Here is a 27,379-nt window from a genome sequence, read left to right on the forward strand (position 1 = left end):
AGCTTGCTTCACAATATGACCCAAACGCCAAAAATCGCTCCCAGCGCAATTCTAAAAGGCAGGCAAAAAGAACCAAGAGCAATCGCTTCCAAACCCAAAGACGCAATGACTAAAAAGAATGCTCAAGTGCCACTTGAAACCAATGATCTTCTCTGTGGGAATAATAGAAATGAATGAAAAAAGTTCACAGAGAGCCATGAATATAAGACAGCTCAAGCAAAGCCAAATCCCTGCGCGTTCTCCAGCGCCATCGCCAACCGCTGCCTCAGCAAGTCTTTGTCTCTATACTCCGGCAAAAGTAACGTCCCATAACACGTATACGCTGTCGGTAGACGACTTCCACTGCCCTCGCCCTCGCCGTTCCGCTGAATCACAAACTGCAGATTGCGCATGCCTCCGACGGGAACACGGTCCGACGCAGTCACAAACTCAAGGAGCTTACGCTTCATCCTGTCGTCGTATCGCTTGACAATCGACCAAAAATCTCTAATAGTGTGGTGAGATGCATCCCATCCTACGTAGCGGGTATATCGTCGGAGATCGGAAATGTCAATTTCCTGCACACCTTCAACGACAGATTGCAAGATCTGGGGGCTTAGTAGGGAGAGCGATTTGTCTGACAGGCAACTCTTGAAGCCGCGCTCGAATGCTTCGTACTGCGGTCTGACTGACATATCCGTCAGATAGCGAATGTAGTCACTCACATACTGGTCGCGGTTGTCATTCGTCACTAGCGGTGCCTCTGTATCATCGACCGATTCTTCCGGCAGAACAATTCGCATCTTCCAATCGAGGTTCTGTGGCCATTGGACCATATCCTTGGTCATCTCTCGAGTGACATTACCCCCTATATTGGGTACCGAGAACTCGTAAGTGCGCGCGAAGACGTCCTCAACTGCGCCGTCTGCTTCATTCCATTCTAAAAGACTCATAAGCCCGCTGGCTAGGGCAGGCCATCCGTCTGCAATGTGGTAAAGCTCTTCGACGGGCTCGCCTAGAAGCTTTCGGTACAGCGCCTTGGGAAATGTGACGGGAAGGGTGAGACCGTTGTACACTGCCAGGGACACAAGGACACCCATGAGCTCAAACTTCCATTCTTCCACAACAGAGCCGGGGACGAACCATGCCATGCGTGTCCGGTCATCAATTGTGAAAGCGCCGTACTTGGGGTCCATGAACTCGGCAATTGCCATTCGGAAGAACTCCTGCTGCACACCACCCGAGTCAAATCCTTCCTCTCCGCTCAGCTCGCCAAGATGAACTTTGAGAGGGCGTAAAAGCTCACGACGCTGTCGTCTCCAGAGCTGGTCGAAAGCATCTCTCAGTACATTCTCTCGGCTGATATCCAGAATCAGATACTTGGACGACGCGACTTTGAGCATGTCTTGCAACACAATTTTATGGTGCGGGTTCGCAACAAGACTCCCTGGGTCGACAATAGCGCTCATACGTGTCTTGAGTGAGCTGCTTTCTTCAAACATGCGACTCATCTTGGCGAAGTTGATGGATCGGAAAAAAGTAACGAGGCACTCCGGGCTGAAGAGGTATGGATAATCAAGTATATGACCCCTATTTCGCTTCGAAGTCGATTCCGACCAAGAGACTGGCATTTCCATAGAGTCCAGGCGCTCAGAGAAGTAATCGGCGCGGAATTGGATATCGCCGAGTAAAAGTCTAGTTCTGTTTTGGTCTACATATTGTTAGCATATATATAATTCTGTCGCGAGTGTTACTCAGAGTTGACTTACACATAGTGGAGATAAGAGACAGCGCCCCATAAAAGGCGCCATTATTCACAATCTCCGGATTCCCATCCCATTCTTGGTGCAGAACGGTCCTAGCCCAGTCGAGGAGGAGGGTAGGCACACGAGTCTCATGTAGCAGACGTTCGGCTTGCGTGAACTCCAGTATCCGGAGCGGCCCTGAACTGAGAAGGTCAAGCTGGTTGAGTAACGGCTGAAGTATATCAAGCTGACCAGCCTTATTTCTGCCATCCATTCGCATGAGATTTGCTAGAGATCGACGAGCAGACACAGCCGAGAACACACGACGAGCTAGTCTGACGGCAATGTCATTTGAAAAGACGTCTTCATATTCTAGGCATATTGATTGTGGCTGCCTGGTGGAAAGACCATTGCCGCCCAAAACCAAGCCGGTAGATCGTATGCGCGACATGTCGTATAGAACCTTGGAATCCGCAACGAAGGGTGCAACAGCAACGAGAGCATGTAGGCAGACAGACATCACACAGCCGGCTTCAAAGTCAGTCAGAGGCTTCCGGCTTCTAGGCAATGCCCTTCCAGACCGGGGTTGCGAGATTTGAAGTGATTTTGGTGCCGTAAACAGAGATTCCGCCGCCATCCACAGACTGTGAAGAACAAGGCTTGGCGCAGCCCGAGTCATCCGCAGCATGCAGTAGAATAGTGTATGCGAATCGAAGAGTTTTCCTTCCTTGGAAAATGACTGAACAAGGGAGTGAGGATCGCTCAAAACAGTAAACAGTGCTTGCTCGTTGAAAGCCTTCCACTGACTTGGAGAAGTGGCATGAGATGTGGACTGTCGTCTGGCCAGCTTCTTTGGTGGATTTTGTGGTTTGGGATACGAGGCATGGGACTCCAGAGGCCCAAAGAAGTGGCTTTCGTTGGTTCTATCTTCTTGGAAAATATCGCAGATGAAATCGACCAGCTCAACGTTCAAGGTGGTTAAGGATTGAGGCAGCAGAAACTTGGCAGATGACAATTCGACCTCTAGAATCGGTGACACAGGCCTCGGTTTAGACTGTGGGTTGACAGGCTCCTTTTGCATGGTGGGTGCGGTGTTGCTAGGCATTTCTCTTTCTCCAATCGTCTCCGTGTCTGAGGAGCCTGACTCAACGTCATGTATTTGGTTGGTAGTGGTAGGAGGGGGAGCAGATACGTTTTCAAAGAAAGCAGGCTTGGAGGGCATTTCAGGAACGCCACGAGTAACTATAGCAGGCGAGGTCTTGCCAGCACGGGCCAGTTTCTCGGGATAGAAGCCGTTCAAGCTCGGAGGTCGTGAGTTCGGCTTTACCTCTTCGGTCCCAGCTGAGATGGCAAGAGGTTCCAAGCTTTTCCTGTTGTTCGACTTGGTTGGAGAGGATCGAAACGTCTTTTTGGAATGTCTCTTGGGCTTGGACGACACATCCTTCGCTGGGGGCAGCGGCTCGACTACATCTTGGCTAGAAGTTCTCGAGGGCTTTGAAGTCCTGTTCTGTTTAGGTGCCGTATGTGATGGAGATTTGGTCTTATGAACATGGGAGTCATCTGTTTTGGAATTTGAAGGTTGTTTGTTGGTTGATTCAGGTGAAGGGGCAGCAGTTACAGCAGCAGGTGCAGCAGCAGTATCTTCACTGGCCTGTTGAGCACCACCCAGCTCGGATATCTTCTTCGTCATGGCGTCAATAGCCTGTGGTGTGAGCCATTCCAGCATCTTGTAAGCGACAGTGCCAAATGTAGCCACTGCAAACGATCTGTAGTCCTTTGGTACCACCTTCTCCGAAACGCTGATGTTCGAAGCCGGTAAGGGACCGCGTCGTGTGGTAGCATCGTCATTCTGACTTTCGTTATTCGAGCGTTGTTTATCAAGCGACGATGAGTGAGATTTTGTCGTGGGAGATAAAGGCGGCTTGGCAGCAACACCCACGCTTGGCTTCCTCCGCGATGTTGTCTGGATATCCGAAGGCCTGCGGGCGCCGTGCTGAGGTGGCGAGGGTTGGTGGGCAAAGATGAGGTTGTTGGCCACGGGATGCTCGTCTCTAGAGGCCGAGCCAAGATATGGACACAAGCCGGCCTCGGGGCTATCTTGGCTCGCAAGATACACAGCCAGTGTCCTAGCACTCGTTGGATTATATCTGCGGATGGGCGCCTTGCCTGCGAGGCGCTTTCGACATGTGAAGCAGGTGGCAGTCGAGCAATTCGGCGAACCGCAGCCACATCTCAGCTGGAAGATGTATCTAAAGATGGCAGAAAGACGGCATGTTAGTGACTGGTTCCGGACACGCGGCGACGCAAGATACTATCACGGGGCAACAACATACTTGTCGACGAGAGTCTGAAAGTCATGACGGCGACTGGCCCGATGGATGGCATAGACGCGACGGGGATTCTCGACATCTTGGACATAGTCGCTCAGCTCGGCCGGTGCGTCGGGAGGCAGACGAGCGAAAGGAGCCACCTGCCAGAGCCCGGCAAGCAGGTCTAGCTCACCGATGGCATCGGAGGGGCTTCGGAGGCGATGGGCTTCGGCGGCATGGCCGGGCTCGAGGCCCCTTGCGGAGGACGTCTTGTGCGCCGGCGCGCTCATGGCTGGGACGAGGTAGCCGCTGTCGCTGGAGGGAGGCTTCGTCAAACTCAGCAGCCCATGCTTTTGTTGAATAGAGGATGAGATCGACGGCAGTCTGGCGATCAAGACGGCGGCAGAGACGTTGATGGAATACGAGGGATGCGCGCTGGTATGAGATGGCGAGGGTTCGGCCGGTGGTGGCGGCGGTGCTGGTGGAAACGGGTTGGAGATGACTGGAGCAAGGCTGAAAGTGACGACGGCACGGGTGGGTGCTGGGCGGTACAGCGAGTGCTAGCACGGTCCCGGAGGCATCCGAGTACTGATACTGCTGCCGTCTGTGGAATCTATTACGGCGGACGATGTACCGGCTACCTGCGGGCCAGCGCTCCCTGGTACAAAAGCAGGAGGCCGTGCAGGTATTCGCCTAGCAGAGCGTCTCACAGGCCGTTACGAGCTGGAGCTGCAGCGCGTTAGGCTCCTTTGTTGCCGCCGGGAGTGCCGCGTATCAGCACATGTGCCCGTGTGCAGCGTTATTGGCAGCGAGAGGCGCTGTTGGGCCAGAACCTTTTGCAGACTTCAGCTTTGCTCGCCACTGACCCTTAGCGGCCGGCAGCTGAAAGGAGCGTTGAAGCATCTAGGTATCAAGCAATACAGACTACTAAAGTGCTAAAGCTCATAGTGACTCAACAGCGCCGTCTGCCTGTTGGCGGCTCGCCGGCAGATGCGCAGCGGCGTGTAAGCGGATGGTACCTCAGAGGTGGCGCCCTCGTGGCATGTTCCGCAAGTCACTCTCGCTAGCAGCGCAAAAAGATGCAGGGCTCGACCCACCTACGGCGTGCTCGCTCGATAATACGTCAGAAACACCCCGCCACTCAAAAACTTCCACCAGAATTAATAATTCTTCGTCGCATTGCTGGAATCGAGAAGAGTCACGCACTCTTCAGATCTGCACCGCTGCGCTCGGCTTGACGCCCCTGTCTCATCTTGATATTGGGCTTCATCACCCAGTATAACTTACGGATCTCTTCTCTTCTTCCCATCAAACCACTACGACCGGCCCTTTTCTAAAACTCGCCGCATTTTTTTCTTTGCGCCGTCCATCATGGCGAGCGTCCAGTCCGCCCTGCCCGTGGCGCAAGCGGCCCCGAGTACGCATCCTTACACATGCAACTCTTGCCAGGTCGCCTACCGCAATATCGATCTCCAAAAGACTCACATGAAGAGCGACTGGCAGTGAGTGCGAACCTAGCCCCTGGAGATGCATCTTTGTGTCTGCTTTGCTTTTCACGGCCTCTGTCTAACTTGATATTCTAGCCGATACAACCTGAAGCGACGAGTTGCCTCTCTGCCTCCCATCACCGCTGAAGTCTTCACCGAAAAAGTCCTTCAGGCTCGTGCTGAGACCTCTGCCGAAGCTGACAAGGCCCTGTTTGAACGTGCCTGCGAGCCATGCGGCAAGACGTACTACAGCGAAAACGCCTACCGAAATCACCTGCTGAGCCAGAAGCACAAGCAAAACGAGGCCAACCCAACCAAGAAGCACGATGACGAAACAACCTCTGTCATTAGCTCGACATTTTCTCTCGGAGAGCCTGCTCCTGATGCTGACGAGGATGTGGACTCTGACGCAGAGCATGAGTTCAACAAGGTGATTGCAGGTCTGCAAAAAGCAAAGGTTTCTGAGCAACGACCATCGCCTGTAAAGAGACCCCTTAACCCCCACACTGCTCCTGAGAGCGAAACCATCACCGGCACCGACTCTTCTTCTACTCCCGTACAGTCAACTGATCGAGTATGGACTCTGAACACATGCGTAATCTGCAACCACGAGTCTTCATCGCCTGAATTAAATGCTACTCACATGGAACGCTCACACGGAATGTTTATTCCCGAACGGCCATATCTGGTGGACTTGGAGGGCCTCATCGAGTACTTGCAGAAGAGGGTTGGCGAGGACCACGAGTGTCTCAGCTGCGGCAAGTTCAAGAGCAACATCTTTGCTGTGCAGACACACATGAGAGACAAGGGCCACTGCAAGATTCCCTACTCTACGGAATACGATCAACTCGCTATTGGTGACTACTACGACTTCAGGAGCACCTATTCAGATGGAGAGGATGATGATGAGTCAGAAACAACTGAAGATGGTAATGGTGGAGCCAAGCTTGGCGCCCGCCGGGAGGCCAAGGCCACCGGTCCTGACGGTGAAGAGCTGGAAGACGACGATGACGCAGATGGATGGGAGACTGACAGCTCAGGCTCCGATCTGGACGAGGATGAATCCGCAGACGGCCCCACTCACAAGCGGTCAACCAAAGCGCATAAGCATACTTCCCCAGCCTACTATGACGAGTACGAGCTTCATCTGCCGTCAGGTAAAGCCGTGGGCCACCGTTCACTGAACAAGTACTACCGCCAGAACCTATACAACCACCCATCAGAGGCGGAGCGAGCAGAGCAGCTGCTCATTGAGGCGGCGCGGAACGAGGACGGAGTCGAGCCCAACAGCGAGAACCAGGTCGCCGTCATCAAGAACCGAAGACGTGAGATGGCGCCTCGCGGTGCTATTGGCATGGCTGGCGTTTCGGATGAGAAGAAGCGCGTGGCCCGCAAGGATGAGCAGCGCAACCGAGACCTGAACATGTACCGGGCGAGGAAGACGGAGTACGCATATGGCAAGAAGTTGAACAACCAGAAGCACTTTTACTACCGCGACATGAACGGTGGTTAGTGGTAAGGCGCTAGATAGTTGAATATGAGTGATGTTGTATGAAATTGCGTCTGTTCTTATGAAATGAAGTCATCAATTGTGTGCTTGTGTACCCAATGATACCCTAGAAACAGTTCCACTATAACGTGGCAAGGGTACTGTATCCAGCTACAGATGAGGTGCCAGGTTCCGAAACCCTTGCCAGTAAGGTAAGCCTAGAAAGTAACCGTGCTCCTGTAATTTGGGATCAACGATTCCACGTGCTTTTTGAGACTGCGAATTTGGCTGCGTGTAAAAAGTTGACAAGCCATGTTTTCATCGCGTGAAGAAGTGAGTTTGCAAGAAGTGTCTGCTTATATGCTAGCGGCATGTCTATTATTCATCCTGTACAATTTTTATCTTCGCTCCCACTTTGTAGGCCTACTGTAGCTAAAGATGGAAATTGGCGAGGGGCTGGGCTGGGCTTGGACGCCCCAAAATGCCGGATCACATCAGAATGCTTACTTTCTTCGGAACAAAGCTATGGGAAGTGGGAGGCTAGTCGCGTGGGAGGGTCGGAGGACAAGCCGATCATCTGCGTTGACTGGTTGCTGGGCGGGATGCTTGGCTTCCGCGAGGAACCACTCTGTATTACCAAGATGTATTTATAGACTGCGTGGAGCTTGCGGAGTACTAGTTGAAGAGTTGAAAAAGTCGTCCTGGTAATTACCTTTTCGGTGCTCCATCAGTAATCCAAGTAGTGATGCGGTCTAGAACCTAACGATTATAAACAAAAATGCATGAATAAACAAACAGAAGAAAAGAAAGTAAAAGAAAGAAAATTTGTTGATCGAAACGAAGGATCGAGGAAAAAGAGGGGAGAAACGCTGCGAAACTTGTTTTCCATCTCGTGTTTCCTGCTGTTGGTTGGCAGCAGCCAAACACACATCACTAAAGTGCCACAGAACTGCTGTGGATTGCTATATTTGGACACTCCCCTTTTTTCCCTAGTGCGCCTCCTCCGCGTCTTTTCTATCGAGTCCCAATGTTTTGTATCTCTCAGACTTTAGCTCGTGGCAGCGGTACTTTGTGAGCCTGCGCCCTGTCGGGGCTGCGGCTGACGATCCCTGCGGCTGGGCTGTTTATGTTTCTGCTCGCCCACGCTTACAGCAACAGGTGCGAAAGTGCTTATCCGTGTTTCCAAGGTTATTATGTATCTTTAGTTCCCAGGGAAGAGAGTTAATGCTCATTTGCTTTAGCCCCTCGGACCTTGATCCAGCCTCGGCGCGTGATTGGCAAAAGGGCCAGGCGAAGAAGCCATCACGGATCCAATCCATCCATGGCTGGTTCGATTCTCCAAGTCCCAGCCACATAACTGTAGACTGCATGCGTGCTGGTGGGAACACTCGTCATACATGGGCGTGGAGGAACGAATTAGACTGAACCGGACTTTTGGGCGTTGGGAGCGGCCTTAGTGCCGTTGCTGGTGCTGGGGATGCCTGCATGCTCGTACATAAGAATAGCAGTGGCTAATGCTGCGAGAGCCCAAAGCACGAGCCAAATCCGCTGCTGATTCTTTTCGTTTTGCACTTCTTTTCCGGTGGCCCCTGCTGCGGCTCTGCTGTCGTTTTAGACGTTTTTCTTTCCTTCTTTTTCTCACCGTGCCGCTTCACTCACTCACTCACTCACTCTCATCTCTCATATCATTCCCATCCTACTCTCGCCTACTCCTCGCCCAACGCTCAATCTCTGTGCCTGTACCGGCTCCATCTGCGATACCACCCTCTCTACACGTCTCTGGTAATAATAGTACGACTCTGGATCTGCATCTAGCCGACCTGTGCGACCGCCTCTTGCATGCACGGTGCCTGGGCAGGAATAAACACGACCAACGCCCAATTCGCTGCTCTCGCTGATAACTCAGACGAGTTCTCCTCTCTTCTCCTCGTTCTCCTCTCTTTTTTTTCTTGCGCGCGTTATTTTCCTAGTTGGACCGATACGAACCGTAAAGGGTGTATGCAGAAAGGGGAAATTGGAGGGCTTTCGCAGCAGGCATTGATACTACGCCGAACCAACGACACCATTATCGTGCGTACAGACGGCGAATAGACTCGACAGGGGGGGTGGGACAAATCGCCAAGCACATTACAACAAGAAAAGACAACGCAGATTCGACACAACAGCTGAAGAAAAGTCTGCGCAAACTTCAAGAAAAGAAAAGAAAAGAAACGGAATCTTCAACAAAAAAAGAAACGATATCAAAAAGACGTCAAGCCGCAGCAATGGCTCGCCGACGCTGGTGGACTCCCACGCCGCTCCTCATCCTCTCCCTCCTCACTCCCGCCGCCGTCGCCACAGTCTTCCCCGACTTCTCCTTCTATCCGTCTAGCGCACAGCCGTGCCTCACCCAGGCCGGCGACACGTCCAAGTGCAGCGGCGCCACCGTCGCGGACCTCAACGAGTGTCTGTGCGGCAACGAGAACAACTTCATCATCCTGGCCGCGCAGTGTATTGGCAAGAGTGATGCCAGCGATGCCGTGTCCGTCTATCAGACGCTGGTGTCTGCGTGTGCGACGTCCAACACGCCGCTGGTGATTGCGCCGAACCAGTTTTACGCGGCGGCGAGTGGGAAGCCCTGGACGACGACGGCGACTTCGACGACAGCAGCTTCGACGGCGACGACAACTGATGTTACGACAACAGCAGCGCCGAGCACCACCACCGCCAGCACGAGCTCGAGCACCGCCTCTGCCGCGCCCGTCGGGTCTCTCTCAACAGGCGCCACCATCGGCATCGCCCTCGGCGCGTCCTTTGGCGGCGTCGGGGCCATCGCCGGCCTCGTCTACTTCCTGCTGCGCAGATCCAAGCAGCAAAGCGAAGAACTGCATCCAATGCTGCCCCACGGCGAGGACGGCCGCCAAAGCGTGCCGCTGGCCATCTCCGCAAGCGACCCGATGCTGCAGCCGACGCCCTCGCCCGGGTCAAACGGCAGCTTCCCAGCAGAGGTCAAGCACGCGTCGTGGGTGTCGTCGCTGCAGAGCCCGGATCCGTACCGCTACTCGGCGGCGGCGTATGATGCGAGCCAGGGCGTGTATCAGGGGCCGTATGCGCCGCCGGGGCCCACGATTGTCGAGCTGCCGCCTGACAGTACTCCTAATCCTAATCCTAATGCTACTAATCATAATGCGGAGGGCATGGTGTTTGAAATGGACGGCGCGCAGCATCAGCATCATGCGATGCCGGCGGAGGTGCCAGGCGATGTGCCGTATGTGCCACGGCCGGAGGGGAGGTGACGGCAGTGAGATATGAGCTTTGCCCTAAAATTTAATTTGATTCTTCTTTCATTTGCATCTTGCCGTTTCACCATTCTTAGCCGGGAGTTATGATTGCTAGATGGATGGATAGCATGTTGTTTTCTATTTAGCCACGAGAGAGGGGTCTTTTACCATTTTATTCTGGGAGAATGGAATACCCGGCTGATGCAAAAATGGGCTGGAGGCGTTGTGTATTTCGTCTATTTGTGTATTTATTCTTCATTTTGAGTGAATGAATGGGTCGTGTATTGCATTGCATGGGATTAGCCTAGCTGGGTCTTGATTTCAATGGTTGGATAGAAGCAAAGAAACTGTTATAAGCCAATCGAATGAAAACATCCTTGCGACGTATATGTACCGGAACAATCCTATCAGCTGCGATGGTAATTCTTGGCAACCAATTCTTGGCAACCTTATCCGCAGCCCTACGGATGCCGCGGGGGCAAGGTTCGTCAGAGAGGCCTGTATGTATGGAGCCGAGGTTGGAAGTATTGCGATAGTAATCTTCTCGCGTTATTAGGACTGAGTGGTTGGAAAAGATCTTGGCAATGCAAATATTTAAGCATCTTATTGGCAAAAGTCAATCTTGGTCGCCAAGTTAATATGCTAGACTGTAGCCAGGCACTTCTCACAAGCGATTAATGGCTTCAGCTTACAGACAGTTTTATCTTAAAGCAAGCCATAAATACAGTATACTTCAAATAATCCTAACCAAACATGTCGCTCCATTTTGACACCTAAAATAATTCACGCTATCAAAGGGCCCATATCGGGCTCTAATTAGGAATTTTAGCATGTGCTTGCCGTCGGGTCGATTTGTAGCCAGCTCCGGAGCTCTGCATGCGAACGATCCCCGCATTTGGCTTCTCTCTTGCATTTATCTCGTCTCATTTTTTCCCCCATCTCATTGCCATTGAATAGTTTGACGTGATGGCTTCAGAACAGAAATACGTCCTCATTACAGGGTATGCGCCTGATTGTATAATTGATTTGAGAATGTGTCTAATGAAGCTTGTGATAGCTGCTCGCCGGGAGGCATTGGCAATGCGCTGGCTCGAGAGTTCCATCGAAGAGGTAAGTCAATCCATGCACCGAATGCAGCTCATGGTCACCACTCACTTGAGATTGATCCTTTGCTAATGTGTTTTTGCAGGACTTCATGTCATTGCTACGGCCCGCAATCCAGAGGTGCTCAGGGAGCTGGAATCCTTGGGCATGAGCGCCGTCCAGCTGGATGTCACCAACCAGGACAGCCTCAACCGCGCCAAGCACGATGTTGCCCAGATTACCGGCGGTCGACTGGACATTCTCGTCAACAATGCGTGCGTGGATGTTCAACTGTTAATGATACATCTTGATATACTAACCAGCGACTGACAGCGGCCGCACTCACACCATCCCGGCCCTCGACATCGAAATCGACGACGTCCGCCAGACGTACGAGACAAACGTCTTTGGCCCCATGTTCACCGTCCAGGCCTTTGCCGAGCAGCTCATCGCCGCGCGCGGCCTCGTCGTCAACATCTCCTCCACCAGCTCCGTCAGCTCCTACATCTTCGGCTCCGTCTACGCCTCGTCCAAGGCCGCCATCAACAGCTGGTCGCGCATCCTGCGCCTCGAGCTGCAGCCCTTTAATGTCCGCGTCATGGTCGCCATGGCCGGCACCATCAAGTCGCAAATCACCAGCCACGGCCACCGCTCGCTGCCGACCACGTCGCTGTACAGGCCCGTCGACGACTACTTCCAGAGGCGCCTGGTGTTTAGCCAGAACAACGCTACCATGCCGACTGAGACGTTTGCAAAGAAGTTGGTGTCTGCTGCGCTTAGGGGAGAGGGCTGGTTTGGGGGGCTGATTGGAGGGACGCCGGACTGGTTCTGGGCGGGAGGATTGTCGACAAAGGTGTGGCTGACGACTTTGGTTCCTAGCAAGTTTGCAGAGTGGGCATTTGGTGTCTTTTTTGGAATTTCTAATCTGAAGAAGCGTCTTGCGGAGGCACGGTCAAAGCAGGATTAGACTCTAGAGAGAGGGTGACGGTAGCATTTGATAAGAGGCCTCTGATTGGAATAGCGGAGGCTTGCTGTCGTTTGCAAAGCTGATGCTAGTTGTAAAGCATCTCTTTAACCTAATCAACAATTGTCAAACCTGGTGACATTCTAGTCGTAGGTTATGCTATACTATGCATATCAAATCTTTCTTCTCGTAATGAGTGGCGCTTGCAACTTTGAAACTACTGCTTTTATATATTGCTCTGCGCCGTGTGCTGCGGCGAGAGCATGGTTTTCTCCACCAAGGCGGAATGCATTGTCTATTGAAAGTCTCTTACTATTCAAACTAATTGATATCAAAATCTCAACAGGCATCATCTATACGAAAAATTGCTACCATCTCATCCTCTATTGTTCGCGATAAATGATCGCGGCTAGGCAGCGTCCCGCTAGCTTGCGGCTGGGCTTCAGCACCGCCTCCTTCAGCACCAGACGCTGTGCGCCTGCGGAAGAGCCTCAGGCTACTGTGGTATCATATTCGTAATGGATTTTTTTTTTCTTGAATAGGAAATTTTGGACTGAGTCAATCAATGCCGGTTTCTGCATCGGAGCGGCGTGAGTCAACGGAGGCTCTTGTTGAGAGTCACTTCCCGGTATGTATTAAGCTTTCTTTTTTTGTTTACTCACCTCTATACATGATGACTGATATTTGGTATATATACCAGCATTCAGTCGCAATGGACCAGTTGAAGCATCTCATCCCTCTTCCAATCTCACATCTTGGCCACGGATCCTCTTCACAATGGCGCAGGTAGCATCAAACGATTCGGCCCGCGGGTCGTTCGATCTCTTGCTACTCACAGATGCCACTGCATCGATGGGATACTTTCTTTCGGCGCTGAACAAATCTTTGCCTGAGATTCTTTCTGTATCAGCACTCACAGGATGCTTCGAGCGGATGGGAGTTTTGGCATACCGCGACTATTGCGACTCTCCACTCATCGAGTTCTCAGGCTGGTGCTCGCCCGCAGGCAACTATCAGGGCTCGGACGTCGTATCACAGAATGATGTGCTGGAGATGGCACGCAAGATACAGCCAACTGGAGGCGGCGACTGGCCCGAGGCTGCAAAGACAGGCCTGGCCAAGGCATACGCCGTCATGAGGCCAGAAGCAACGACAATCATCTTGCTATACGCAGATGCCCCCCCTCATTTCAAGGAGACAGATGGCACCAACTACGGCATGGAAAAGGCGGCACTCGCCGGCAACGACATGTTTGGAGACAATGGGAAGTTGTTTGTGGACTGGACATCGGGCGCAAAAACCTTTGCTGCTGGACGCAAAAAGGCCGTTGTTTTCAGTGTTATCCAAAAGCTCAACATCAATACACACTCGGCTTTTCTATATCTATCTACAGTCACAGGAGGAAACTTGTTTGAGATACAAGACATGGCTCCTGACAAGATCTCCCAGTTGACTATTGGTATCTTGCTTACGTGGATGAGATTGGGCAAGACGACCACCGATACAGGGGCCAAATTGGGATACCTGACACGGTACAAGTCCCATGCGGATATATTGACGGCCAGCGACGAAGAGGATCCAGTACTGCGGAAGTACATTGGCAAAGGTCACTTTTCTCGGACCCCATATGTTCTTCAATGTATCAACAACGTCGAAACTGAGGCTGTGACTCTTGGTCAAGTGCCAAGCCTGGTCAAGGCACGCGGCCCAAGGGTTGAAAGCTTCGCCGACAAGTATAACAACGATCCGGATTACAGGTCCATGGCGTTTCGTCAGCTTCGACTCACTATCGAGTCCAATGTATCGGCAATATCTCTAAACCCCATTTTCGGGAGCCTATGGCGAGCAGCCTGCAATGACAGGCAGAACCCTGAAAGAGACCAGCTTCTTAACCTGTTTAGCTTTCATGTGGACAAGATCTCAGATGACACTGAAAAGGCGCGTATGAAGGCGTGGCTTGCTGAGTCTTACAACTATGCCGATGAGATTAGAGATATCATCAAGGCTGTTGCTCCTGAAGATCGCTTCCCGATGCTGTTCTTGGACCCTACAGCAGACTTTGGATTCGTGGAAGATGCCGACGGTGATGGACGACGGCTGCAGGATTTCACTCGAGCTGAACTGCTTGAAATTGGACGATCATGCGACTACAAGATTCTCCGGCGTTTGGGCAAGGTGTTGACCCGTCTGACTTTTGTCGCCTCCAAGGAAGAGCTTCCCCATCACATCAAAACAAAGAGCTCCAAGGTATCTGTGCCATGTGTGCCTCTCGCTCTTGCAAAGGAGAAATATGGCCGAGAATTTTGGAAGATACTCTTGCATGCTGTCCTCCCGGGTACAAAGCTGGGTGCTCGCCCTGCCTCGCTGCTTGCTGCCCTTGCTCTTCGCATGGGCATTGTTCCTTTGCGCGATGTGGCTGACGAGGCACTTATCGCCTTTAATGCCAATTGGAATACGTTGGAGGTTCCGGAGACGTGGAACTTGGGATGCCTCAACCTCTTGCTAGATGCCGACAAGGATTACGAGAAGAGAGTTGCCGAAGGTGTTACGGTCAGGTCTTCGGACGAGGCTAGAGTTCTCTCGGCCAAGGATCGCGATACTTTCAAGGCGCTGGTGGACTACAAGATGCTGGAGCTAAACTTGGACACTGCTCTCGAGGCACAAATCACCTGGACTCCAGAAAAGACCAAGGTAGCTCTGGGTCCGCTCGTCATTTGCAAAAAGTGCAAATTTCCTCGCTCTGTTACCGTCATGGCGGCTCGAGGCGTTTGCGGCTTGTGCGACATCGAGAGCAATGGGTGCTCCTGTCATGCGTGCGCCGTTGAAGAAGGCCATGAAGAGCGCAAGAAGGCCAATGTCTCCAAGGACCAGACCGAGCATTCGGAGGCATACTGGGTCGAATGTGCGCAGACCTCTTGCAGAGCCCAGTACGTCGTCTACAACCAAAATGAACTGCGGGTACGTCCCAAATGTTACTATTGTCGACATGCTAGCCCGAGCTATAAGAAAGCGCAGGATGGTGTCCGACAAGATCTTGGACAGGCGCCAACGGTCGAATGTTCTAAATGCTTGGGTCGAATAATCTGGCCTGAAGAATATCGACCTGATGAACTCGACATGGCGGCCTACCAGTGTCCTGCATGCGTTGCTGGCAAAAAGACGGTTGTTGGGGAGGAGACGACTGCACGAAAGCTGAGCAGCGAGAATAGCTGGGACTGGCTTCTCAAGAACGAGGACAAGACGATCAAGGATCCTTTCAATGGTCGTACAGTCTTTTACATCGCCTCCAACAGCAATCTTGACGACCTGGATACCAAGGTAGAGGTTCTTCCTGCTGCCAATCAGGACGGCTTCACCATTCGTGGAAAGCAAGTGCGCAATCCTGATGACATCAAAGCGTCTCTGTTGAACTGGGTGAGCTCACGACGGACTGAATCAGCCACTTGCAGCCTCTGCTTCTCTAGCATTCGAAAGAGCGATGCCCTCCCTGCTTGTGGACGTTCAGGCTGCCATCAGCTCATCTGCGGTAGCTGTCGCGATAGCTGGTATGGCATCAACACTCCCGGCAGTATCCTCAACATTCCCGCCCTACACTGTCCCTTTTGCCGCCGGCGTCCGGCCCCCAAGGCCATCAGCAAGTACCGCCTGCACCAGATTGGCAGTCTCCGCGCTGCCATGGACGATGCCGGCTCGTGGATCTACGCCTGGTGTAAGACCTGCGGCTTCGCGAAACAGTATGCCGAGAGGGTGTGTGCTGCCGGGTTGCCAGCCCAGTTGGTGGACTGGACGTGCGAAGAGTGCAAGCCTGAGTTGGTGGTGGGGAAGAAGCGCATTCGATGCTGTCCTGGGTGTGGCGTGGTGACGGAGAAGACGTATGGGTGCGATCACATTACTTGTCCTTGTGGTGTGCACTGGTGTTATGCCTGTGGTGTTGAAAGTTCAGCGGGGCAAATCTATGAGCATATGGAAGAGGAGCACGGAGGGCTGGATTGGGGGGCTGAGACGGGGGAAGATGATGAGTGGGAGATGTGAACTCTGGTATTGATAACGATGCCCCCGTTATAACAATTTATCTTTAGCGAATTTGCTATTTAAGTTAGGCAACTCTTTGAATCAGAATGAAACTACCTATACCATGAACTCAGTCGAAGACCAGATGTTATGTGTAATAGCGATGATGTTATTTTCTGATTCCAAGTCTCTTTAATCAAAATTTCCGTTTTTGGCAATGGAGCTCGAAGCGGCAACCGGCCCCAGCCACAGAGTACAGGTACCTGTACACTGTCTCCCCACTGTATGTACGTCCCTCCATCTGCAGATCGTAAGCTGATGTAAACTGTTTCAGCTTTGCTTCGCCTCGCACGCTCTCCTGGTGACGTCTGATTGCCTGACCCTCTCGTGCTGCTTCTTGCATCATCATGAAGAAGCTGGAGAGATGAAATTTTGATTCTCGTTTTAGCGACAGTGACTTATTTTGAATTTGTACCTACAGCACACTGATACAGGCAACCAAATTATCTACACAGAACCAGCTCTAGTAACAGCTCTACTGCGATTACGACCTCCCAGAGATAACGCCATGTCTCGATTCTCTCGCTACGACACCGACGAAGAGCGCCTCCCCGAGGGCATGACCCGCGTCGGATACGATGCCGACACTCAAGTCTATACTTTTCAAGACGCCGACGGGAGCTACTGGGAATCGGCGCCGGGCTCTCAATACGGACGCCTGACGAGAGTCGGATCCGGCCCAGCCGACCATGGCGACGACGACAGCGACTCGGATCCGTTCCTCGCGGGCCAGACTGCAGCGCTGCCAAAGGTTTCGTGGCGACACGACATGATGCCTCTGCTGAATTTTGGGGTTCTGGTTGGCCTGTCGCTGCTTGTGCTGTTTTGGTTCATTGGGCGCAAGCCGGCGGAGGAGAAGCTGGAGGTTGTCACGTGTGAGCATAGCGTGACGATTCAGGAGGGTGATAATTGTTGGGATATTGCGCAGGCGGAGGGGATGAGTGTTGATGAGATTTTGGGGATGAATACGGGGTTGGATTGTGGGAAGCTTGTGGTTGGGCATACGATTTGTTTGAAGAGGGGGGATGATGTGAAAGATGCGGTGGAGTGATGCTGTGATGTTGTGATGCCTTTTTGTGTTGGGATGTGCGTTGGCTTGACGCAAATAACCTCTTGTTCTCTTCACTCTCTGTTTCTAATATTGGGTGTATTTAGAGTAAGGTGGCTTAAGCTCTGGCGTGACTTCGATTGGCAAGCGGAGAAGAGGCTGCATTAATGGAAGACACTCCTATACTGCTGGAAAGCACTTGATATTACATGTGGAAACTAGAATCGCTTATCTTGCTTTTTGGCTCTGCATAGGTAGTATCCGGGTTTGAACTTGTTTTGTTATCCCATTGTACAGTGCTACGGAAGACATATGTAGGTCATATCAATGCAGGTTATCAATCATTCACATACCAATGAGTAAATCGTACGCATGCTTCTGTCAGCTGCCCAATTATCTTGCGTTAGTACTCGCTTTGTTGGTGCCTACACGTGAGTGAGAAAACTTGACACGAATGTACAGTCCTGCTCTCCGCAGTGTCCTTTGTTGTTACCAAAGCTCCTCGTGCTCCTAAGTGCACAGACCTGAGATAAAACTCTGGCACCATCAAAGTCACAGCCAGACCTGCTAGAATGGTTTACAATCCAACATAACTCTTGTGTCTTTACCACGTACTTCAATACAGCTATTCACGATGACGCTCAAAACCTTTTCCAGTCTTCTTGCGGCGTCGTCTGCCGAGGGATATTCAACAAAACATGCTGAGAATCTCACCATGCACGAACGACTAGCCCGTGCCAACAGTGGGGTGGACGAGATCTGCAAATCATCTGGCGTTCCTGGTGCCTCTATCGGAGTTATCCATAATGGCGACGTGATCCATACTTATAACTTCGGCTACAGAGACGTTGGTAATCAGCTACCCACTACTTCCGACACCGCCTACGGCATCGGTTCCGTTACAAAATCTTTCATCGTTGCTGGAATTGCCAGGCTTGTCGAGGACAAAAAGCTCACCTGGAGTACTCCCGTGCGAGATATTCTGCCCGAAGTTGAACAAGAAGATGCCAGCATAGCCGAGACGCTCACCATCGCCGACATACTGTCGCATCGAAGCGGGTTGGATGGATCTGGAGACATGAACCTAGCTTTTCAGGGTGACGGCGATATGCTTTTACAGAAAGAAAGCCTATTCTCCCTTGTGAGACAGTTCAAGCAATCATTCCCTATTCGCCCGCACTGGAGCTACTTTGTCTGGGGCTACGCCTTGGCGGGAGCCATTATCGAGAAAGTCACCAATCAGAGCATCAATACCTTCATGTCCGAAACGATCTTTAAGCCTCTGGGTCTAAAGAACACAACATTTGACCCTAATTCTGTGGATCCAGCCAAATTTGCTGAGCCATACGCTGGATTGCAAGATGGCACCTCATTTCATTTACGAAAGAGACAGGTCTTCAAAGACTCGTTTTTTGAGGCATCAGGAGGAATATACTCGAACCTTGATGATATGCTGAAGTGGTCCAAGGCAATGCTAGACGCAGCCCAAGCTACACCAGGAACAGAGGATTCGGTATTGAAACAAGTCCCAGAGATCCTAAGTAGCCATGTTGCGATGGAGAATCCTTCTTTGAGAGAGCGGTCCTATGGCTACGGCTGGGTTCGAACTCAGCTCCCTGGCATTGTTGGTTTGGTGGGAGACAATGCCGGGTTATGGGACATGGAAGACAGTCCAATTCTCGGCACACCAGACCAGCCGCTCTTGATGATTTACCATCAGGGAAGCACAGTTGGCTATTACACGTTTATAGCACTTTTTCCTGATAGCAAATCTGCTGTGGTCGTTCTCACCAACTCTATCGCGATCAGTGACGCAGCAGACTGGGTTGGCCGAGTCTTCATCCAAGCCTTGTTTGATCTTCGAGATAACAACGACTACGTCAAATTGGCAAAGGAAGGAAACAGAAAAGTTATCAAAAGTCACGAAGATGTGATCAAAGCAAGAGATGAATTGAAGCATGAAGATGATGGTGACCAGCAAATACCCAGCCTAGAAGCTTATACAGGCAGATACGACAACCCGAATAAACCGTTTCACATCGTTATTAAATTGTCAGAGGAAAACAGTTCGGAACTTGTCTTGCAATTTCAGGGGCTGAAGGACCAGACTTATACTTTACGATACCTACATCACAATGTCTTTGAATGGGTCCTCACTCACGACGAAACGAAAAGAAGAGGAAGATATTCTGATACGAGCCTGGAAACATACTTGTTTCAATTTGAAGTGGATAGTTGTGGCCATGTTATTTCATTCTCATGGATAACAGATCCTAGTATGCCAACAAAAGAAGTATTCATCAAAGTCGATGTTGCTAGCTCTGAGCACTTTTAGAGTTAGAGGCAATTCTCTGGGAGCTAGAATACAATGAAAACATGCTCTTGATAAGACTACAGAGTTCAATAAGTAATAAGTCTTGTTAAAATGGAGACAATGTTAGATAAAATAAGCGATGTTAGTAGTAAACCTAATCCTCAAAATTCCGCATCATCTGTCTCGTCATGCGTTTTTCTGAGGGCGCCCCTCCCTGATGCGCTGCTGTCTCGACATTGAGAACCTGGCCCCCCTGTTGAAATACCTCTCCCAGATATCCAACTCTTCCTGTACTCGCGAAAAGCAATTTAACGGTGGTGGAGAGGCTTTCATCCTCTACTAACTTCACTAGTTCGTCAAAGATGGATAGCCCGTCCTCAAACTTCTCGCGCTCGTAGATATAGGCCTCATCAATAAGAAGCATAAGAGTGATATCCGCTGGCAATGTCTTTATAAGCGTGTATAGCAAGTTGTAAAGCTCTTCTGGGTCACGGTTTTCCAAAAGTTCTTTATTGACCCCATCGACTTCCAAGTTGTCAAAGTCGAACAAGTACTGTTGGCATATTTGATCGATCAAGCTAGCGAGCATAGCCCTAGTATCATCATTTCCTGATTTGTCATGAAGGCCACAGAACCATATGCAACAAACAAATCGGTCGTGATCGTAAAACATAGGCGCCAGCGAGGCACAGAGTGTAGATATAGGAGAGATGCCCGCATGGGATTTAGGGGGGCGTTGGTTCCATAAGATCAGGAGTTTGGTTGATTCAGGTGATGTCATCCAAGTGCGAAATTTGGCATCGTTAATTAATTGTTCAGCACGAGATAGCTCTCCATACAAGAGATGCGACTTTCTTTTAGCAATGAACGACATGTCAACGTCTTTGTCACTGATGTTGAGGAGATATCGCAACTCCTGCTCCTCAAGGTATGTCCTTTGTATACCAACGTGCTGCTGAGCCAGAAAAAGGTTGTTTGGGCTTCGAGATCTGGAGCGCAGATTTGCATTCTCTACCTGGAGATGCACATTCTTTTGTTGTACTTCTCCCAACTCAGCTGTGTTGACATTGTTAGCTAGGGGGAAGAAGTAGTTATTGTTGTCTATAGCATACCTTTGTGTCGTCTTTCGATTTCCATTGCGTTTCTTAAGGAGTCTAGAATAATAGTATTAGCTAACTTATGTTCTCTAATAAATCGAAACAATATCGGCCACCCGCCTTCTCTGTATCTGAGATGATCATTCATGAGGCCAAGCACCGCGTTACATAAAGCTTCGGTGTTCTGATAAGTGCCTCGAAGGACTTTGAGAATGGAACATTTATTAGCAATACGTTTGTTCAATACTTCTATAAGCCAACTTACGCTGCTGAGAAGTTGCTATATGCGTGTTCCGGCCTTGGTTTCGGAGACCATTGCTCTTGTCCTCAATTGACTTGAGTGATCTCTCCAGACCTGCTAAGTACTCAGAGCCTTCAAACATGCTTTTAAACATTCTCTTAGCTAGAACTTGTTAGCAATAGCATATGAGCCAAATTTCCTTGTCAATAAATGTCTTACGCCGTGAGGTGCTGAAAAATGCGATGGAGTTCTCAATAGCACTTAAGACAGCTACTGTCAGTTCAATTGCAGAATTTCTTACATGTTGGCTGGTAGGAAATGTTGATATAAATAATTCAGCCTCTTGAAAACCCTTCCAAAGGTCTTTGAAAGCATTGAGTGCCCGAGTGCGGGCATCAGCTGATGTTTGCATGGCCTGAACATTCTTTGTTAGCAGTATAATCAATCATTGATAAGAGGATAGTTTTACATTCAGTATCAATTGCACAGCCCCAAGCACGGGCGTTGAATATGGGTTACTGGGTGCAACACCCTGAGCTATCTTCACGAGGACAGTGGCTGGCGTTGTATGGTCGGCATACCAGCGCACCAATTGCCCGAACTGGCCACTCTGCTTCAAGTATCCAGAACGCGCCTTTTAAAGCTTAAGGTATATCGTGTCCCAGCTTTTATCGCATCTGATTCTGAGTTCGTGTCTTTTGATTCTAGGCTCAGTGGTAGCTTATAGCTGCGTCCAAGCATCGGAAAATATTTCGTTCCAATACTTCATCGCCTCGGTATTTGCGCTCAAAGAGGTGACAAGGGCCATGGACTGGTCCATTGGCGGATTTTGTTTCTCAATAGCATTGTTCTGTATGGTAATGGAGTCAATCCGTTCACTTAAACCACTTTTTTGTCTCTCAAAGGAGATAGATGAACTGTTGCGAGGCCGGATTATAGTGGACAGGAGAAGTTTTGAACGCTGGAGAGTATTTAGGCATGCGATTTTCAATAAAATCAACAGATGGTGGCTGGTTACCCAGGTCAGGGATGAAGGAAGATGATCTTGTCATGATATCTAGTCGAGAGTAACACAATTAGTCATATTTTCAAAGCCTAACGTTTGCATTTTTTTTTTAAAAAAAAAAAAATTAATAGGAAAAGAAAAGAAGGAAAGAAATTGTTTGGAATTCACCCTTCGCAATGAAGAAAGGGTAAACCACAAAGCCAGGAATTAAATTCGTAAAAGGCACAAGCGTACTACCTACTTGTTTTAGATGCCAATGGCAGTTTATGAAACAGAGGCCAGTTCAATCCTATCGAGCCAAGTTCGGCCAATTGTGGCCAGCTACGTATTTCACCGAGTCTTGCTAATTATATCACTATTAGCCAACTTGATATTCGGCTGCATCTCCAATCAGAGAGCTTTCTCTATTGCGTGCATGATTGCTATTGCTTTCTTTCTCCAATCACTGCTTGCCACGTAGTTCGCCGAGCCTTGTTGAGTTTCGTATATGCCGCTACTCTGTGTAACCAACGCTTTTCACACTGAACGTCCACGCCATTGGATCGCCGTTCTTCACGCGTGCATGCATATTGGTGTGCAATATATGCACTCAAGCTACGCTCTAATTGGCTGAGGACTGCATAGGAATAGAGAGTAGATAACATGTACCAAGGGAAAGATTTTCAGTTAAATAGAGGCAACACAGAATATAAAAGGGTTTCTGGTAATCGCTTTCATTTTTGAAATGTCAGTGCCATCGATTGCGTTCCCACAAGAGCAGACCATTATATTTTTCGTTGAATTACATTCAAACGTTATACATAGCATATTTTTCCTCGATTTTTCTTAAACTTCTCAGCGGCCCTATCCCTATCCGCAGACATCCCGCTCTATCTGTGCTATTAACGAGCTAAAGTGCTCTGCGAGAATTGCGATAATGGAACCAAAGTGTACTGGAGTGTCCATCAACGAGATTCACACTACCTCTGATGCCACCGATAATCTTTCGCAGAAATCGCCTGCTGCTTCGCAAAGTCATGAACATCATCAACAAAACCTTGATGTTGAACAAGCTAGCATGCCGGCAGGCGATCTTCAAAGCACTGCGCCGCCTCGACTAACTGTATTGGACGAGATACAAGTTCTAAAAGAACAGATTCGGCATTTACAAATACAAACCAAGGCTGCCCCGTTGAACTCTCAAGAAGCTCAACTTCAGGCCGTATCTGAGCAAAACGAAACTATTCAACATATGAAAGAATGTCTACGTAACCATTCTCACGAATGGGATTTCAGGGATGGCTTGGAGAGCTACTCTACGACAGATGCAATTGAAAGAGCTCTCGGGCGTATAGCTAACCGGGAACAAGACAAGAATATGGCTGGTGCCTACTTCTTAATAGGCGAAGCCAAGATGGCAGACTCTTTTCTCCACCGTTTCTATGATTCTGACAATGATGATGACGATGATAATTACGAAGAGCGACAGCTCCGTGAGCAGCTCATGGTGAAGCGTCGTGAGTTTTTAAAATCGATGGAATTGAAAATAGAAACCATCACTGAGGGGCTAATGAGAATTCGCCTTACCAAGAAGCTGAGAAAGCAGCAAAAGGCAGCTGAGTTGGAGAGAGTAGCTGAGATGAGAGCGGCCGAAATGAGAGAAGCCGAGATGAGAGCAGCCGAGGTTCTGGAGCAAGGTGCCAGAAACGAGCCGTCAAGCCTACCTGACATAAAACAGGAAGACTTTCCTATCCTCAAGCCTGAGGCATACCAATATGCGCTGGCCAAAGTCAACCCTATTGATTGGAGCTCATTTAAAGCGCTGGGCTCTATGACTGAAAGCGACTCCTGCGTTATCGATGTACTTATCGGCGAACCACTGGTCACAGAAGAAGTTTCTGCAGGTCATCTGAGTTGGGCGCACGATAGGAATAGTCGTACTCGCACAGCACCTCAGCCCCAGAAACCGAATCCAGTTGTGTTATCGGGACCACGAGGACAGGCTCCTTTACCCGAGAGAATAAGAATCCACTCCAAGCTGTTGTTGAAGATCCTTGCGCAGCTGGTTGGCCCTGATGGAAATGAAATGAATCTACAGGCGCCATCAATTGTTTTCCTCAGGCCGTTCAAAGTCATTGCTCTTTATGAAAATAAAATACGAGATTGGCTCAAGAGGTTAGAAGAGGATATCAACAGCCCACCACTGTTATATGGGCCCGCTACAGAAGAAGGAGTCATCAAGCCTACGGTCGACACCAGTGAACTAGGTAAATAGCCGAATGCAGCTTTTATACTATTCACTCGTGTACATTACCAGCTGACGAAATTATAGACTCGCCAACCGCTATGGAGCACTTGAAATGTATTTTAGATTTTATTGATAATTATATTATCACAAAAACTGCCCATATCCATAGCGTCGAATGCCGCAAAGCTCACTTTTCGGACCTTTGGTACTTATATCGGCCGGGGGTTGAAGTGATCGGCATCGACGGCAAACAGGCATATCAAGTCATTCAAGTCACCAGTTCCAGACACCGTCCAACTTCTCGACAGACGTCCTATTACAATTTTGGACTTCCTCACAAAAGTGATGACGAAGCTGAAAAGTCCGAATTTACAATAACTTGCGTATATATCGACTTTGATGGAAAATACATTGGGCCTGTTTTACGTATGCACGTTTGAGATCAAAAGATTCGACGGGGAAAAGGGGGCGAGCTTGAGACATACCCTGAACAAGACCGATGCAGAAGAAGCCTTATCAATCGAGGGGCTAAATTTGTTGCGGTCGCTGCTGTTAAGCATATGTATTACTCTGGTCCAACCATGGTAGTGGGAGAAGAGGTCGAGAGCCAAGTAGTAATCGATTTTGAGACAGCATTTGCAACAAAAGATGAGTTGCAAGAGCATGTAAAACGACCCTTATTAAAAAATTTCATCGGTGAGATTATCGACAGCAAGGATAAAGAGGAATCATCTGATCAAGTATGCGCATGTTGTTGCTTTGATGTTGTGTACAACGATGGCACCTTCGTTGACAAAAGTCAACGCAATGAGTATATCAACAGCCTTCTATCGAAGAAGCTCCCGGAAGAACCTCCATCTGTGGCACTTTTCCCAAGACTTTTCAGCGAGATGCAGATGGGATCAACTGAGGAGCCCGATTTTTCCGACGAAGACGGCTTATTATGTCCTATCGAGTGTTTGGATTTGTTTTACGCAGCAGAAAATGGGGTATGTAGGCATCGTTCTTCTCCCCCTTTCGCTCCTTTAATACGTCTCTTGTCAGTTGCCCTATAAAAGGGATGACGAATGGATAATTAACAAAAATATAATAGGCTGATCAGCATCGCTAATTACAATTTTCTTATAGCTCAGTTAGATTTAACCCATTTAACCGAAGTGCGGGAGCCTAGTTTACCGATTCCGTCTAATGAGAAGGGTGGAGATACTATTGATAACACGGAACAGGAAACAGCATTTGAACGAAAGGACACCGCATTCGGTCGCCTTGTTCTAGAAGATGGGCATAAAAAGATGATTGTATCGCTAATCACTCAACATTTCCGAGATAAGGAGGTTAAGGGATCTCAAACAGAACAAGTCGACATTATTAGAGGGAAAGGTACAACCTCCTCCAAGCAGCAAATCATTGAGAAGCCAGTTTTTTAGCTAATCACAATCTACGCAGGTAAAGGTTTGATTTTGCTTCTGCATGGGGCCCCTGGAGTAGGAAAGACTTCCACAGCAGGTACGTTCTTTTCATACAAGGGAATACGACAACAGAGGGCATTGTTTAACCTTGGCGAATGAGCAGAGGGTGTAGCGGAGCATTTCAGGAAGCCACTATTTCAAATAACTTGCGGTAAGATCCCTTCAGTCTACCAAATAACAGTACTCCATAACGCTAGATCATGCATGATTTAGAGGTACTAAACAAACTATGCAACTACTAGGTGATTTGGGCGTTACAGCAAGAGACGTTGAGAAAACTCTGGAAACCAATTTCAACCTTGCCACAAAGTGGGGTTGTATTTTGCTATTAGATGAAGCGGATGTATTCCTTTCTCAGAGAAATAAAGAAGATTTCGTCCGGAATGGGCTTGTAGCAGGTGAGTAAATTACTACTCGTTGTAGTGTCTGAAATCATTCACTTTGATATTACGCTAATGACTGCCAGCATTTCTACGTGTTCTAGAGTATTATGCCGGAATTTTATTCTTGACAACGAATCGGGTTGGCGATTTTGACGAAGCTTTCACCTCTCATATCCACATGAGTCTTTATTACCCAGTACTCAATCGTGATAAGACGCTGGGCATATTTGATCTCAATTTCAAACTTATCAAGGATCGATTCGAGCGTATGGGGCGTACAATTAAGATAGATCACGATGGTATCAAGCGCTTTGCAGAGATGCACTTTTGGTATTACCACGACTCGCGCTGGAATGGGCGCCAAATACGCAATGCTTGCCAGACGGCTTTGGCTTTGGCGGAGTACCAAGCTCAAGGCGACAGTAACACCAGCGAGTACGATCCAAAAGCTACTGTTACTTTGACCGTCGGCGATTTTGAGATTGTGCGCGATGCTTACCTAGAGTTCGCTGTGTATTTAAGTGATCTCTATGGTGCGAATACAGCTCATCTTGCTGAGGAGAGATTCTTACGTACAAAAGGAAGTTTTGACGAAGAACGAGATCTCCCTCTTACAACAGAGCAGCTTTATAAGAGATATAATAAAGAAATGTCACAGCGAACCAAGCGGATTCCTCGACAGCACCAATCGGATACCGGAATGAATCGCAGAGTAAGCTACTTGGAGACTCAACAAAATCGCTCGGAACAACAACCCAGATACTCTAGCTCAATGCGCGGCCGAAACAACGCTGAAACATCATCATATATCAAAGCGCGTCAACCTCGGGGCCTTTTACGGCCACAGAAGTCGGCACAGCCACAGCCTCCTATCCAGCAGCAGTATTTCTCTCAACCCTCGGATATGGGGAGAGAGAATCAATTAAAGGATTTTCGAATACAAATCGGCGAAGGAGAGACCAAAGAGACCAACGGCAAAGGCAGCAGTTTGAAGGCTTCCCAGATGATGACGACGAGCATTCTGAGATGCTGCAGCAACAGCAGGAACTCGACGACGTGTCATATGACGAGCAGGAGGAAGACAATGGCTATGATAGCGTTGGGGAGCAAAGTATTCCGGTAATTACCACTGATAACAGTCGGCAAGGTGCTCGTCGTCTGGATAGGAGGAGGAGATAGTGTTGTAGTTCATAACATAACAGCATTC

The 27,379-nt window shown here is 49.5% G+C and overlaps 7 protein-coding genes across 7 annotated transcripts; 5 read left to right on the top strand and 2 right to left on the bottom strand.

The window, feature by feature from the left end:
* Positions 1–212: 212 nt before the first annotated feature.
* TGAM01_v203447 (hypothetical protein) lies at positions 213–5,285 on the bottom strand (the record flags this gene model as incomplete). Its single annotated transcript, XM_018801231.1, has 4 exons — positions 213–1,690; positions 1,749–3,973; positions 4,058–4,574; positions 5,240–5,285. The coding sequence occupies 4 exons, from the start codon at positions 5,283–5,285 to the stop codon at positions 213–215; spliced, it is 4,266 nt and encodes a 1,421-aa protein (XP_018665502.1).
* Positions 5,286–5,404: 119 nt separating this feature from the next.
* On the top strand, positions 5,405–7,033 carry TGAM01_v203448 (hypothetical protein; the record flags this gene model as incomplete). Its single annotated transcript, XM_018801230.1, has 2 exons — positions 5,405–5,535; positions 5,617–7,033. The coding sequence occupies 2 exons, from the start codon at positions 5,405–5,407 to the stop codon at positions 7,031–7,033; spliced, it is 1,548 nt and encodes a 515-aa protein (XP_018665501.1).
* A 2,240-nt stretch (positions 7,034–9,273) lies between these two features.
* On the top strand, positions 9,274–12,319 carry TGAM01_v203449 (hypothetical protein; the record flags this gene model as incomplete). The annotated part of the gene is made up of 6 exons (XM_024549209.1): positions 9,274–9,557; positions 9,852–10,256; positions 10,681–10,752; positions 11,327–11,379; positions 11,459–11,627; positions 11,686–12,319. The coding sequence occupies 6 exons, from the start codon at positions 9,274–9,276 to the stop codon at positions 12,317–12,319; spliced, it is 1,617 nt and encodes a 538-aa protein (XP_024406047.1).
* Positions 12,320–13,093: 774 nt separating this feature from the next.
* Positions 13,094–16,348, top strand: TGAM01_v203450 (dihydroxyacid dehydratase; the record flags this gene model as incomplete). Its single annotated transcript, XM_018801227.2, has 1 exon — positions 13,094–16,348. One exon carries the CDS (start codon positions 13,094–13,096, stop codon positions 16,346–16,348), a length of 3,255 nt encoding a protein of 1,084 aa, XP_018665498.1.
* Positions 16,349–16,895: 547 nt separating this feature from the next.
* TGAM01_v203451 (hypothetical protein) lies at positions 16,896–17,438 on the top strand (the record flags this gene model as incomplete). The annotated part of the gene is made up of 1 exon (XM_018801226.2): positions 16,896–17,438. One exon carries the CDS (start codon positions 16,896–16,898, stop codon positions 17,436–17,438), a length of 543 nt encoding a protein of 180 aa, XP_018665497.2.
* A 2,465-nt stretch (positions 17,439–19,903) lies between these two features.
* TGAM01_v203452 (hypothetical protein) lies at positions 19,904–21,229 on the bottom strand (the record flags this gene model as incomplete). Its single annotated transcript, XM_018801225.1, has 3 exons — positions 19,904–20,823; positions 20,862–20,903; positions 21,112–21,229. 3 exons carry the CDS (start codon positions 21,227–21,229, stop codon positions 19,904–19,906), a joined length of 1,080 nt encoding a protein of 359 aa, XP_018665496.1.
* A 1,780-nt stretch (positions 21,230–23,009) lies between these two features.
* Positions 23,010–27,351, top strand: TGAM01_v203453 (hypothetical protein; the record flags this gene model as incomplete). The annotated part of the gene is made up of 7 exons (XM_024549210.1): positions 23,010–23,976; positions 24,762–25,309; positions 25,547–25,700; positions 25,767–25,826; positions 26,032–26,187; positions 26,256–27,054; positions 27,153–27,351. The coding sequence occupies 7 exons, from the start codon at positions 23,010–23,012 to the stop codon at positions 27,349–27,351; spliced, it is 2,883 nt and encodes a 960-aa protein (XP_024406048.1).
* Between the last annotated feature and the right edge of the window lie 28 nt (positions 27,352–27,379).

The sequence above is a fragment of the Trichoderma gamsii genome (genome assembly GCF_001481775.2).
Source record: "Trichoderma gamsii strain T6085 chromosome Unknown Scaffold_9.2, whole genome shotgun sequence".
Taxonomy (NCBI): domain Eukaryota; kingdom Fungi; phylum Ascomycota; class Sordariomycetes; order Hypocreales; family Hypocreaceae; genus Trichoderma; species Trichoderma gamsii.